General features: G+C 38.8%; 1 protein-coding gene across 2 annotated transcripts in view; it reads right to left on the bottom strand.

The window, feature by feature from the left end:
• The window catches only part of SLC2A9 (solute carrier family 2 member 9), a 105,547-nt gene that overhangs the window by 55,024 nt on the left and 35,522 nt on the right, over nt 1-15,001 (bottom strand). For both annotated transcript variants that reach the window (XM_027794767.2, XM_055796710.1), the window contains 2 exons: nt 13,398-13,530; nt 4,242-4,429 (listed from right to left, as the gene is read on the bottom strand). In XM_027794767.2, coding sequence (XP_027650568.1) covers nt 4,242-4,429; nt 13,398-13,530 — 321 coding nt within the window. The remainder of the gene's footprint in view (nt 1-4,241; nt 4,430-13,397; nt 13,531-15,001) is intronic.

Consider the following 15,001-nt stretch of genomic DNA (forward strand, 5'->3'; position numbering starts at 1 on the left):
AGTAATCTGCCTTCATGTAGCATGCACTGGTGCTAACTGTGCACTTCATTGGCCTGCTGATACAGAGCACAGACTAAAGCAAAACCAAGGATCAGCTCCCAATTCCCTCTGCGGTGTTTATGCTCACTAATAATTTTTTTTGGACCCAGTACTCTGACAAACTATTGACATCCCATATACCTAGTCAGTACATAAGGAAAACAAAGTAAGACAAAACTGTGATAAAAGTAAATTTTTTCTCCATACGGCAAGTTACAAGATTGAAAACTTCATGCAATAAAAGTCAGAGACCCTGTAGTTTAGGCATTTTGTTCCTGGTATCAGTTTTGCATAGCAGGCAGAGTTTCTGAGAAGGATAGCAATATTGCAAGTATACAGCCCTTGAAAGAGAAGAGGGCAAAGAGACAACTCCTGAATGCAATTTGCAAAAACATGACAACTAGAACACAAGACATTTTGCAAGTGGTTTTACAGAAGAGCATGACTAGCCATTGATGGGAAGAGGGGTAGTAATACAGATGGATTAAAAAACTGGCAGAGCAAAGACAGCATGTAGTGACTTATTAGTCTCTGTAGCAGCACAAAAATAAATTAGTGTAAAAATTAACAAGAAGTACACATTTCAAAACAATAAAAGTGAATGTTTTTCAACCTGTGTATCATTAAACAGCGAAAGACATTGCTCTAGAATATTACTGGGACAAATTTCCTAGGCTAATGATGACTGTTTTACTTTCACCAGTTGTTTTTCTGACATGTTTTTTTTTGTTTAGCTAGTGATTTCATTAGCTAACAAAATTTGCTAATGATTGGGCTAAAAGTTTTGGAATGAAGGAGCTGTGGAAAATAGGGCAGAAGGTCCAAAAACCCAGAAACAACTGCTGTCGAGTCCAAATCAACACTGGGACATCTAATTTCCTCCACCTATGGTCGGTTGCTGCTGCTTCATAGGCTGAAGTAAAACTTTGCCACTTTGGTCAGTTAAACAGCTGTCATTAAGGAACAGCTGCATCTCTGTAGTACGATCTCTGTGAGTCTGGAGGGAACAATTTAGCATTCTTGTCTGTAGATTGCCATTATCTGTATGAAATGTGCTTTCTTTGCTTATCATAAGCTATAATCTCTTAGTTTAAAGTGGCATGTGGTATATGTTATCAGTGGTATTCCCAAACTTTCTCACACCATTGATACCTCTAGCATTCACTCAGATTTCTATTCCTTTTATTTTTCATCCAGCTCCCTACATACATTTCTTCCTAAGCAATTCAACTATTCAGCAGGAAAAGAAAGCAACAAACAAAAAAGATGGGCAACAACACAGACATATACGGTGTTGCACACTGTATACTCTCCCCTTCCTACACTACCCAATGCCCAGTCTTCTCCATACCAAGTGTGCCATGGCAGATTATTTGCATACTTAAAACATGCATTGCTGTACAGACACCTGACCCCAGCATGGTTTCTTGCCCTCTGCTTTAAGGACAGATGCAACAGATGCCCAGGGATCCCACTTTGGGAATTATTTCCTTAAAGTGATACGCAGTATAGTACATTTCTTGATATGAAAAAGGATAAAGATCACCAAAGAGAATTTCACTGTAGTTTTGTGTCTTCTAACTGAGATACAATAGTGCAAGATTAATAAATTTATTATGGATGATATGTATCATGAATTTTATCAGATGAAAAGAGACTAATACAGATTAATTTATTTATGTAAATTTAGGTCAGACTGCCTGGCATTTTGTTATAATTGAATACACTAATACGATCAGGGCTTCACCATCATTTATGTTCCATGTGGAAACCAACAAATGTACTGTTTTTAAGCAAAAAGAATTTTTATTGCAAAGTAAAAGCCTTAAAAGGAAGCAAGTTTTCTCAGATACCAGCAGGATGATTACAGAAGTCTGCCAGTTGGTAATTTCCCCAGAGAGTGACCTGAGACTCTTGCCTGCAAGAAGTCCAACTTTCCCATATGCCCAGCGCAGATGGTAGCTGTGGAAAAGACCAGACTGACTAATAGAGCACTACAGACAAAGCAATTGGTGGGAGCTATGAGTTAGAAGGAAGCGTTCACAGCCAGTTAAACCTTGCTGATGCTGGCTCACACCCAGCAGGTTAGTTCAGATGCAATCAGGCAGACCAAGACCCAGGTTCAGCAGTATCTGTCACACTTGTACCTGTCCACTAATCTCTCAGCTTCAGGTGACTTGAACAGTATCAGCCAGGAGAGCCATGCAAAAGAGACAAAGAATTGAAACCTGGTCTCTTACTCAAGTGGTCCAGCTATTTCTCTTCACCTCTCTTATAATTTGATTATTTTTACAATTAACTATTATTATTAACTATTTAAATAATCAATTTCAGAATGCAAATTTTGTGTGAATATATTTTCTTCATGTTTATTGGCACTGCATGGGAGGAGTAACAAACAATAAAAAAAAGGTAAGGCTTGAAACAATCAACTCGACACACAGGTTTCCTGACAAAGTTCTTCTGAGGCATATTTTCAGAAAGTGGGCACGCAATAACACTGTACAAGAACTCTGGCATCCATTCTGGACTGGTCATGTCTCACTGTCCTCCTCTGCCTCCATTTAAGCTATGAGAGTGTGGCTTTTTTCTGCCATGGAATACTGGACAATTTCTGTCATCTATGAAGTCTCCTCCATTAAACTTCTATTTCCCCTGAAAATTTAGCTGTGCCATTTTTTGTTTTTATTGTTAAGCAATGTGCTTTATTATTTGAACAGTCTAAGTGTCATTTTATTTCACTTATGCATTGGTAAATCTTAGAAAGATTGGATGACAAGAAAATTTCATTTCTTTTCTTAAAATAAGTATCCACAATAAGGAACAAAATAGCCTGTCATTAGCACTGAAATTCTACAATTAGGAAAACACCACCTATACAAATCCTATACAAATCTTTCCTTCCTAGGATTTTGTCAAAAACTTTTTGATACCAGAGTTCTAATTGCATTAATCTTTCAAATGGTCTTGAATGAACTACTTTGTATTGGGAGTTTTAAAGTTTAGCGATACCTGAGATAAGCCTGAACTAGTTGGTTTAGGTATCACAAGCATTTACATTTATTATCACTGATTAGCCCTTGGGAAGAAAAAACTAGGTGAAGCATGCTATAAAGCACAAAGCCAGAGTGAGAGGTCCTTTCAGCAGTGATAATACTGCCTTTCATATACATAAGCATTGTACACCTTTGAACCATGATGAAAACCTGTTTTGCTTTGAGGTGCTTCATGAGAACATTCGTGCTGTGCAATATAAAGCACCTAAGCCAGATGTCACAAGCTGCAGCAAAGAAAATTCTGACTGGATATAAAGAAAAATCTTTCCACAGTGGTGAAAACACCTGGCACTGGTTGCCCAGGGAGGCTGTGGACTCTTTACCCTTGGACATGTTTAAAACTCAACGGCACAAAGCCCTCAGTAGCCTGAGCCAACCCTGAAGTCAGTCCTCCTCTGAGCAGGAGTTTGGACCAGATGACCTCCAAAGATCTCTTCCAACCTAAATTGCCCTGTGACCCTCTTCTAGCTGATGCAATAGGTTCAGACAGATGGAAATGATGACTTTGATATCCATTAGCCTCAGCCATATTAATAGTCAACAGGACTTCCCACTATTAACTGTTCTGCGTCTTTTTTCCTCTTTTGCTCCACTTTCTGAGAAAGGCATATTGAAAACACAGCTTACGCCTCAAATTGTATAAAAGAACAGCAAAAATCAAACATCCAGTGCAACCTCTTAAAATCACTTGCAGGAACTTTTACTGACTTCTACAAGTACAGAACTGAATTAATCCATTTGATTTAAGCAGAAACGTCTTCTTAAAAGACCAAGTTTACCTAACAAACATGAACAAGCAAGGGGCATAGCAGACCAGATCTTAACTGATCAGAAACAAAGAATCGGAGTATCAGAAGCAGAAGCTGCACGCTCTTTGCTGCTCTGCGCTACCTTTTCATGTATTCCTTCCAAGTTAACACAACATAGCTTCCCTCCCTTTTTCTTTCTTTTGTTAAAAAAACCCCCAATAAATGATACAGATCTCCATGGACCTTCCCACATGCTGGTCTAACAAAATCACTACAAGTAAGAAACAGCCAAAAATGAAAGTCATAGAGGTTGCTGAACGGTATAACAGAAATCTTGTATTGAGAAGAAAGAAAGAAGCAACCCAGGAGATGCCATGAACTGAAGAAGGACACTTACAGCATTTAGCCCACAGAGCTGGTAGCAGCCCATGGTGACGACCACCGTAATGATCTGCCATCGCGCGGCACGGGTTCTCAGCAGCTGAAGTATTGACACTAACTTGGTGTTTCTTTGGACTCGAGACTCTGCCAAAACTTCTTCTACTTCCTGAGACACGTCATCTTTCCCAAGGAAAGTCTGAAATGCTACAAAGAGAGGACATGTATTTCAGGCCAGGCACTTGGCACTACGTGTGCACTTACAACAGACTTGTTTCACAGAAATGAAAACGTGTGACACAAACAGGACACGTACATGGGCTACATATTAATTATTCTTCTGCCAATAATATCATTCTGCTCTGGGTATGATCTGACTCATCCCTGCAACTGGTCTCAGAAACTGCAACAAGAGTAGAAATTATTTAGCACCCTACCAGATCTCTCCTTATATTATTTCATATGTATTTTAATACAACCTAGGGTCCAGTGCAGTCAAACCCCTGTGTAACCTGAAAAAAAAAGGGTTTAATTGCAAAACAGTTCTGAACATTATTTGACTTGGCTACTTTTGCAGCCCAACAATACAGCAGACTTAGTTGCTGGAGATAGATTGGATAGAGAAGTAATAAGATGCAAAACCATAGGTAAGTCTGGTAAAGCAAGAAAAGGCAAACATTTGAAAGGAATAGCTATTACTCTTCACATTACCTCATTTTTACTAGCATATAGACAAGAATTCACTTTGTCAGGATGACTAATATTAGAAAGAATTACCCAGCGTGGTTCAAGACTTTCTATTTGTCAACACTGGAGACATGGGAGTGAACTTACCTGGCAAATGTAAGCAAACAAACAACCTTATCTCCCCAGAAAAACAGACCATTTAGTATTATATTATTGCACATTGATGACTTACTGAGATATCTTTCCACTGTGAATAATAAAAGCTTTCCATCTCACACCTCCTCCAAGAAGTAGTACAAAGAGATATACCCTATTGGAGGTGGTGTATCTCCACCAACCCTGTTTTATGGATTTTGTATATGCTGATGATACTTTTGTCACAATCTTATGAACATACCCCAGGGGCTGGCTTTTTAAGAGATGTTTAAAACGCTCATCATCTTGGAATGACTGCAGAGAAACCATTACATTACATATACCCCTGCAGCAAGGCTCTACAACCCAGTAGGATGCTAACTCTAAAAACAATCCTTTACACAGCAGGTCACTTAAAATTGTTATTTTCATTAAGTGAATAAGTTGATTTAGTTCTCCTAAAAGTCAATTTTTCTCTTATCCACAGCTTTGCTTAGTACTGCTTATAAATAAATGACCTTCACATTTTTCATTCAGTATACGTTCTTTTGGATCATCTTGACAGGATGGTCAAGAAAGCCAGAGACACTGACTAGTCATGGTTAAAACGCCTGGACTCTATTTATGGTTTGAAGTTACAAAATTTTAACTTTACCCAGTAGGTGAAAAGACCAAGTAGTGGCATTTCAATGTTGTGAGGGATAGGTCACACAAATGAACCAGTTTCTCCGACCCCCCAGAGAACCCCTCTCCATCCCTTTGGCAAATGCGCAACGCTCCACACTCTGTTAGCTCCCAGTCTGGCAGCATGAGGAACTCCAGCTCTGGGCCAAGATCTTCAGAGGCAGCTAGCACTTCTATCACATTTTAATGGGCCCTACATGACTCTGCTTAACAAGAAGGATCATATTTTTAAGGGGTGAACACTGACCACCTCTGGGCATTGAGTCAATTAATAACATTCATTTACTCTGATATCCAGTTTCTCACCTGGGAGAGGAGAGGTCAAAATATTTTAAACCCTTGGAAACAGCATGAGATTTATTTTTTCACACAGGCCTTACAATCAGAAATGAGTTAACAAATTCAGACCTCAGAACCCAGAATTAAAGCTGCTGAGTTTTGTTCTTGTGCCACTGCCCATTTATTATTAAAGGACATTCTAAACTCTTGTTAAAATGAATGTGATGTATTTAAAGACACCAGTAAGAAATGTAAACTTAGAATAATGCATGTCTATGGTATGTTAAAGTCAATGCCTCATGCTTAAATTACACTTCCCTCAGTGTTTATTAGAGCACCAATAAAGAAAAATCCAGATAAAGATGAGAACAACCAGACATCTATCACCACACTCTTCTCAGATTTTTAAGCATCTGGTTTATCGGTGTGAATTAGGTCAGTGCACAATTTTCTTTATTTTTCCTGTCCTTGGAATCCTCGGCATTACTGTAGGGCACACAAGTCAAAAATATAGGTGCAGTCAAGTAAAAAGAAAGCAATCTGTCTTTTCTGCACAAGGGAGCTTGCTATATTTCTAGAGGAACAAGGAAGTAAAAAATGCAATTACCAAAATTACCAAGTACAAAGCAAGAAAAATACAGACAACTCTTTCTTTTTCTTTCCTCCCTGGTACTAGGACCAGAGATTTGAATGTCACTAGGAAACTCTGACAGATACTTAAAATTACCAACAAGTCAAGAAATGCTAAGAAAATGCTATGCTATACATGCATAGTTTTGAGTAGACAACACTCGGTCTTCCTGGAAAAACACATTTTCCTGCTGCTCAACAGATCTTCAATTTTCTTCCATTAACATTTTTTCAGTACAGTAAAAATCACAATTTTATACATAATTAATGTGGAAATAAATTCTGCATTAGCAGGGAGATTGGAAAACTCAAAGGTCTTTCAATGTGTGATGTTCAATTCTATTCATTTTACATTTTAAACCCCTGCATTATTGGCACTGAGAAGTACAGCAGTCATTCCTCTCCCCATTGCAGTGACTCATATCCCTCTGTGACCGGCTGCTTCTCTCTCTAAGGAGGTTTTATTTTCACTTCATGCTTAAAACCATCTGAGGAGTTACAGTTGTAGCAACTTTTAGACTTTTCCCAGATTTCTTTTTAATTCCCTTGGATCAGAAGGTCCTAGATGCTCAGCTTTCAAATGTCGGGACACTGCCTTTATAAACAGCTAAAAAAGCGGATGGTTCCAATCAAGGGGAAAAGAGCTAGGAAACCCTTCCATTTACACTACCAGTTTTTATTCATCTCCTCTAAGTGAAGGTAAAACATTTGAAAGCGGTTCAAAGGTCTGAACAAAATCAGTCAGTACTGCCTTGAAAACCAGTTAGGCCTTTAAATTAACTGAAGACACTCAAGAACTCAACTACAAAGGGAACTACTAATTCTTTTTCCACTGTAGTACTTCCAGCACTGTGCAAAGAAAGCAGCTGTTATCGTAAAGACTGAATTAGCATTAGTGAACTTCGAGAAGACATTTTAAAGGATCAAAATGCTATTGTGTGATTTACAGGATAGAGACAGCCCCAGGCAAGAGGAGGCAGAAGAGAGAAATGGTCACAGGTAGTAGTGTAGGCTTATGCCTTTAAAAACTTAAAAATAAGCTGCATGAGTATTATTGTCATCTGTTTCCCAGGGACATGTTCACCTTCACTTCACTGATGATTAAGCATATTAAACCCAGTGTCTTTAACACAAAGCTTTGTCTACGCTCTGCTTAAACAGCATCTTCTTTGACCACTGTGGGAGACACAATACTGCGCTGGACAGACCAAGTCAGGCATCTCCTGTTAATGCTAGCTAGTATTCTGAGTGACAGTAAACATATGGAGTGCATTGCTGTTTGTCTCAATGCTTTTGAATTCAATACGCAGAATTGAATTGAATTCTGTAGAAACTTCATGTCAACACAAAAATATTTGGCAAAATGAAAAAACAGTTATTTTCATAAACCACTAATTTATTACAGTACTGAATAGCCATGAGACTAATTTAGATGTACATTGCCAGAAGACATTTAAATACCTGTTTAAATGTAGCAAAATATTAACTACTAGCATGTAGCAAAGTTTGAGAACAAATCTCAAATTTGCTATTCCAATTCAGTAAATATAACTGCAAGCAAAAGGTTTTAGGCTTTTCCCATGTGTCACTTCCTTCTAAGTAAAGCAACATACGGATCTTCTGTGAGTTATTATCCAGTTTGGGATTACATCTTTATCTGCTCTTATGTCTGGTTTCACAGACCATCAATAAAAACCAGGCCTGTTCAGATTCACTTGAAACTAGCCAAGATGTACAGGTAAAACAAAATACCTGCATGCCACCCTAAAATAACACAATTGGTAAACTGAGTTGTATCAAAGGTCCAGTGACCCAAGTATCCTTTGTAACAGACAGGAGATTTAAGAAAAGTTTTGGTTTTAAACAGACACACCACAAACACTCCAGCTTTTGGCAGCCAGCAACCATTTGAGATGGAGCCTCTACCATAAGCCAGCAAATACAGTAGTCATGGCTGTCTCTTCCTTTCCAATAAACACAGCTTATAATGCTTAGAGACATACAAAACCCACAGATAAACAAAACTAAATCATGGATGTCCTTGTCAGCCCTTACAACTTTATCTAAATCACTGGATTTGCAGTAATTTGTTCCTGTTGCAACTTTGGTTTTAATCTCTCTCCTGTCCATGTGGGCCCCATGAGGAACTTTGTGAAAAATTACCTACCTCCTTTTATAAATCAGGAATGGACTCGCTCTTTTATCACGTGAAAAGTATCAACTCTAATCCATCTTTCTAAGACTGATTCTTAAAACTACACTTCTTATTATACCTGTTGTAATGCTACTTTTGTAACCATGGGAGTTTTAATGTATGACTGAACACACTAGATGAGCAGACTTTGTATGTCACCAACAGATGTTGCTGTGACATTTTGTCTAAGTTATTTGACCCTTAAGACATTAAGAATATTCTGTTCTCTGGCAAACTGGGATGCCAGCTGAATTCCATTATTGATTTACAACGACCTGCAGCTGCATCAAAAATGCAAGTTTCCTCCTTGTAACAGTATTCTCCAAAAGAAACACATAAACTCTCCAACTGAAAGTGTTTATAACCAATGTTGTTATTCATAAAAATATTCTGTTTAATCACACTACTACTACTACTACTACTACAACAACAACAACTGTTTTTATTTATACTGCATCACTGCTACAGTCACAGACCAGGGGTCTACCTGGCATGGAACTAATAGACAACTCATGTCAAATTCCTGTCTTACTGTCCTACAGCTTGGATGGTAAACTGCCTGATTACAGCAGCAGGGTTTTTTTCTTCCTGTTTCTACCCCTGTTACTCTCCATTCCTAGTGCTCTCTAGCAAGTGAGTAACAATCTCCTTCCAAAGACCATTTCCTCAACCATTTAAATAGCCATTTCTCCTCTGCTGTCTGGTGAGCATTATTAAAGAAGGATCACATCGGTTAAATACTAGGCATTTTTCTCCCTTCTGTTCTTACCTCAAGAGGACCATGTTAGTTACAGGACCTGGGCGGGGAGCTGGAATGGCTCCACCTTCTCCCCATTACTAGACTTTCAGCTTCCTGAGCAAAACAGGTTTACAGATTGTGTTGGTCCAGTCTACTGTTCTCCCCTCACAACATATAAATTAGTTCTCCCACATTCAGCAGTGAGACAGGAATATGGGAGACAGCTCAGCTCCTGTTGATCCCAGTGAGTTGGATACAGACCTCCAGGAAGATAAGCAGATCCTTGCTGTTAGCATTGCATTTGAAAGCAGACAACTACAAGTCAGCCACGGTGTCTGTACAGCTGATGAGGCAGACACTGGCTCAGCCACCCACAGAATGCACTGTTCGCACTGCTAGAAGGGGAAAAGAAGGGAACCGGGTCGACCCCTGTTAATGGAACTCAGGAGACATCATTCATCTGAGGCCTCACTACTCCTCTGCTCACAGAGTAGCTTCATGGTGGTGTGGTTTATGCTTGCACATGACGTCTGCCTGCTCTAACCTCACTCCTTCTCTTTTTTCATCACTTACACAACACATTTTGGTCCTGCTCCCTCGTTCAGTCTCTTATTTTCCAGTTAAAAGACATGCTCTTTTACAGCTCTGCCAAGAAAGAGAACGAGGCTGCTCATATTTTGGTAGTTATAGTCTGGTTATCTCCTGAGGACAGAAGAAAAGGAAGGAAGAAAGCAGGAGCAGAACTTTGTGGGAACTCAATGACTTATATTATCCCACTGGATTTTTATTGCTCTAAAATGATTAGGAAGATTAATGTTGTCATCTCCATTTTAGAAGCTTTGACATACATGTACATTTTAGACTATTTCATAAAGACTAATGTAGTCATCTGCCTTAAATACAGCAGACCTTTTACAAATAACAGTTTTATATTTCTCCAACAAGATATAATCCACAGTGAAATGTATATTTGCATGAATAGCCTTGATCCGAAAGAAAAAGGATTTAGTCAGAAGAAAGGCTTGCACATTTCTGAAATTAATATGCAGCTTTAACTTAAGAGGCAAATAATTTAAAAGCATTACTGTAGTCATTAAAAGGGAAAATACTGCATTGTCATTATATGGCTTACAAGCAGTAGGTTTTTTTAATAACCCACAAACTCCTCTGATCCCTCTGATACTTAGGCTTTTCCTCCCTCATTTCTGCAGATAATGCTAACATCCAGATGATTTTTCTTGATTGCTGATTCAAAGTTATTCACTGCCCTATTTTGTGAATTCCCCTCCCTACCTGCTTTCATTATTCCACTACCTTACTCCAGATAGCTGAAACTTGGCTCATACCTAATCTGGATTTCTCCACATTCCCTGGGGTGGGGAGGAGGGCTCCAAACCCCCACTACTGGTCTAACATCACAGGAGTCCTCTGCCCAATAGTTCCATGAATCAAACTCCTTCCCCAGCTACTCACATGCTGAACAGAGATCCAAAGATCCACTTGCTTGCAAATCTACATTAGGAGAGGGGAGATTACAAAGGATGTGCAATGGCAAGAAAATTGCTTGTGTTCCTAGCATGCTTCATAATAAGATACTTTATAACACAGAAGTATATGATGATATGATCTATGCTGCCTTACAGGTAGATTTTATGAACTCCAAAACAATGTCTAAGAATCATCCTTACCTGTTTTGCACCTGATATCCTACAGGCAACCTTGCCTGTGCAACAAGGTGGACAGTTCTGGAAGGATGGCTGCTTGACAGGCAAGGAACAGGAGAGAAATTCAGGGGGACGTATACATTTGACTTCCTATGGTCCTTTGCAAACCTCTGTCTAGAATCACCAGACCCTAGCTGTTCTGAAAGCTCTGTAAACTATACTCAAAATGAGTATCACTCTGTACTAAAATGTATCTCGGTATTAATTTCTTTTAGAATTAATCAGGTCCAAAAGCTTCTACTGATAAGTAGTTACATTGAAAGGTTTTTTATACCAGTCTCCTCTTTTTTTTCTGAGTATCTAAATTTATAGTCTTTAAGGTGGTTCATGAAAGCCACCTTCTCGTAACCAGCAAGCCAATTGCTAAAACTCATTTCCCTTCAACCACCAAATAAGTGTGGGTAACTTTGCTCTCCTGATGTCTTCTCCTCCAAGATCCACCTCCAATGCCCCTAGAGTAGCTTTCAAATCATTTTCAGAACATGTATGCTGAAAACATCCCGGATTGCAGCTGGCCCATTACCAGTAACAGTAAATGGTGTGAATTTCAAGGCAGGTGGTGCTATTTTACTGCCAATTTTTTACAGTTTTTAAACTCTACCTATGAGGTCCAGCATCACTGTGAGTGCTGAGGTTTCCAGGTGCTGTGGCAGGATTTCCAACAGATCCCTGTAACAAGTGTGACATTATGCAATACCATCGCAGATCTGGACTCTTTGCCAGCCATAGTTTTGGAAATGCATCTAGAATTTATCAGGTAGAAATGAGCCAGTTTAAACTTGGCACCCAAAGGTGTTTCTTCCCAGCCCAGCTGCGGTGCTGCAGAAGTTACTACTCAAGAGCCAGCCTCAAGCTGCTCACTACTGCATCCCTGTTGGGTGCCCTGATCACGGCTGGTAGGCAAGCCCTATCCTTCACAGTCCCTGGAAAAGCTGTTCTCTGCCTCACTAAATCTCTGCTGACTCTGTAAAGCTAAAGAACTCTCCCCAAAGCCTTGTTGCTTTTGCACATTTTTTTTTTAAACACTGAACTGTATCTAAACATCTCAGGCTCCAACATTTACAGAATTATTCATTCATCACCAAACTGAGACAACACAGGAGCCTCTTCATTAGAGTGCCATTTCTGCTTCAGAGCGCTCATCAAAACAAAAAAGGATGGTTTTTCATTTCATAGCAGAAGAAACAGAATAGAGTGAGTTGTACTAATTTCATGCTAAAAGATTACTACATTTAATTTTCAGGTGCTGATTCACACCTTGCAAGTAATTTTGCAAGCAACTTGTTGGTGACTAAAAATGTTAAGAGTTATATTCTAATGAAGTTTTTGGGAATCATTTTTAAAGTCCAGTTATATTCTGCAAACATTTTGGTATTATAATCAGACTCCTTCTTTGTACACTATTTTTAATGTGTCCTTATAATCAGCAAAAACAGATTTTCAACATTCTTTCAGCCATAATGTGATGATATCTTGGAACTCAAACTGATCATAGTAATTTTACTGGGGCAGAGTATACAGTAGCTGTGATGACATAAGCAAACTCTTTTATAGATAGAACCTAAAGTAAGAACAAAACACTCTGGTCTGTGACTTTGAAACTAAAGCAAGCCATATGGAAGCATCGGAAGGCTTCAGTTAAATAGGTGTATAAGGTTTTTATTAGACCTAGAAAGGTTATTGATTTACAGAAGCACAGGGTCAAACACACTGACTACTGAAAATAAACCGGCAACAGAATTGGTAGTTTTGTTAGCCAAACTGTAAAAACTGTAGAGAAGGGAGAGTCATGAAGACTGAATCACCATTCACTCCCAAATGAACCCTGCACATAATGGCTGACACACAACAGCAAGATGATTTGGTTGGGTTTGCATCACATAATGCTATAGGTTAATTTGTTGGAGAATTTATTTTAGAAAAAAATTCAAAGCAACAGTCATATTTACACACACACAGACAAACAAAAAAGGTGAGGGAAAAATAATTCCCAAGATAATTTCTCCTATTGGAACAGTTCTGCTTTTACTGTGATTGCAGAATTTACTTAGCCTGCACCCCTACCATAAACAGCCTTTGTCGCAAGAAAGTAACACCTCATACCTTTTTCTGCCTTGCTTGTGTTATGTTTTTCAAGTAGGAGGTAACGAGGACTCTCAGGAAGAAAAGGCAGAATCATGACTTGTATCAATGAAGGAACAATGATTGCTCCAAATAAGTAAGGCCATCGAGATTCCTGTAAACACATGCAAACAGAAGTCAGTAATACCCTCCCACAGTGACACTAGGAAGAAAAATAGCTTTAGTGTTAACTTTTCATCATTCAACATATTGTGTCAATGAGCAGAGTAATGTCATTTGCTTGAGCTTAGTAAGCAGTCTGAAGACTTCCCCTTCAGATCACCTTACTCAAGGGCCAAGGAAGACAGAATTCAAGCTATCAACTGGCTGAAGAGACACACACAAGACAGCTGGAAAACAGCAATACATAAAATGTTCTTCTGCTCCTTCAGCATTAACAACTATACATGTAAAAATATGATATGTACTCAAATACTATTCTACAAGTCATCCCCACTCACAGCAGATTTCAGATACAACTTGACTTTGATAATTTTCTTTGAAAGCAACTGAAACAAAGTTGTTAACATCCTCAAATGCATTCATTATTTAAAACCAGCTACAGAGAGCGACCTGAGCAAAGCTCTTTCAGGAAAAGGCTGGGAAAGGTAGTAGAGAGCTCATCTGGCTCTGGGCTTACTCTCCAGACAGAATACTTTAAAGTAGCTGAAGGAGAAAGGTGCCAGCAGTATTATTTTCTCCTGCAAAATGGCCCTCAACCTGTTCTTAAGATACCTTCTGTTCCAACTGAATGCCAAGATGAAATGTTATACTCCTTTTCTCCAAGTTCAGCATTCATCTATTAAATTCAATGTTTTCTAATCTCAGACTTGGTTCTTAATTGAAAAGCCTGCTGAGACTTCAGTTGGCCTACTGTTCAGGAATCATGTCTAGCACATTTTCAAAAGCTTGGCTAGATCAAAGGCAGATTGCACTGCATCCTTGCTGACTGAGCTCCAAGAGGCACTGGGGGTTTGGATCCTGTCCCTTCATCAGAATGAATCTATTTATTCAGAACCCGTATCTCCCTAAACAGAGCTGGATAAATTTTATTTCAATATTATTTTTTCACAGTCAAATCAAAGGTCAAAAGCCCCCAAACTGTTTTCTGTTGATAGTTTTTATGTTATATACTCCTACTTCAGCAATGTCTAAAATACCATGTACCACATGGTACAGGGCATAATCCAAGCCCCAAACCTGAACCTGGGCCTGAGATAACTGAACAAGTCCCAGGCAGAATATGTGGGCTATCTCCTAATCAAACTTTTCACTTGCCCTTTAAGTGATAGAGATCTTTTCTTTTTAAATATCTCCTGGATGGGAAAACAACTTGAGAAAGGGATTTTTTCGAACAATCTAAAGCTTGAGATTATTAGTCTTCCTAAAAGCCTCCATTACCATGAAGAATTCAAGATCCTGTTTCTTCATTCCCAATTATTTTTTTTTAATGCAGTTGAGTGGAGAACTTTACCTAATACAGGAGAATCAAGAGCGGTTAACAGTCTGTTTATAAACAGATGAGCCTAAATCTTACTTCAAGAACCAGAAAACTGAACTAAGATTAAGACTTTAAGAACAGTTAA

Source organism: Falco peregrinus, chromosome 2 (genome assembly GCF_023634155.1).
Source record: "Falco peregrinus isolate bFalPer1 chromosome 2, bFalPer1.pri, whole genome shotgun sequence".
Lineage (NCBI taxonomy): Eukaryota > Metazoa > Chordata > Aves > Falconiformes > Falconidae > Falco > Falco peregrinus.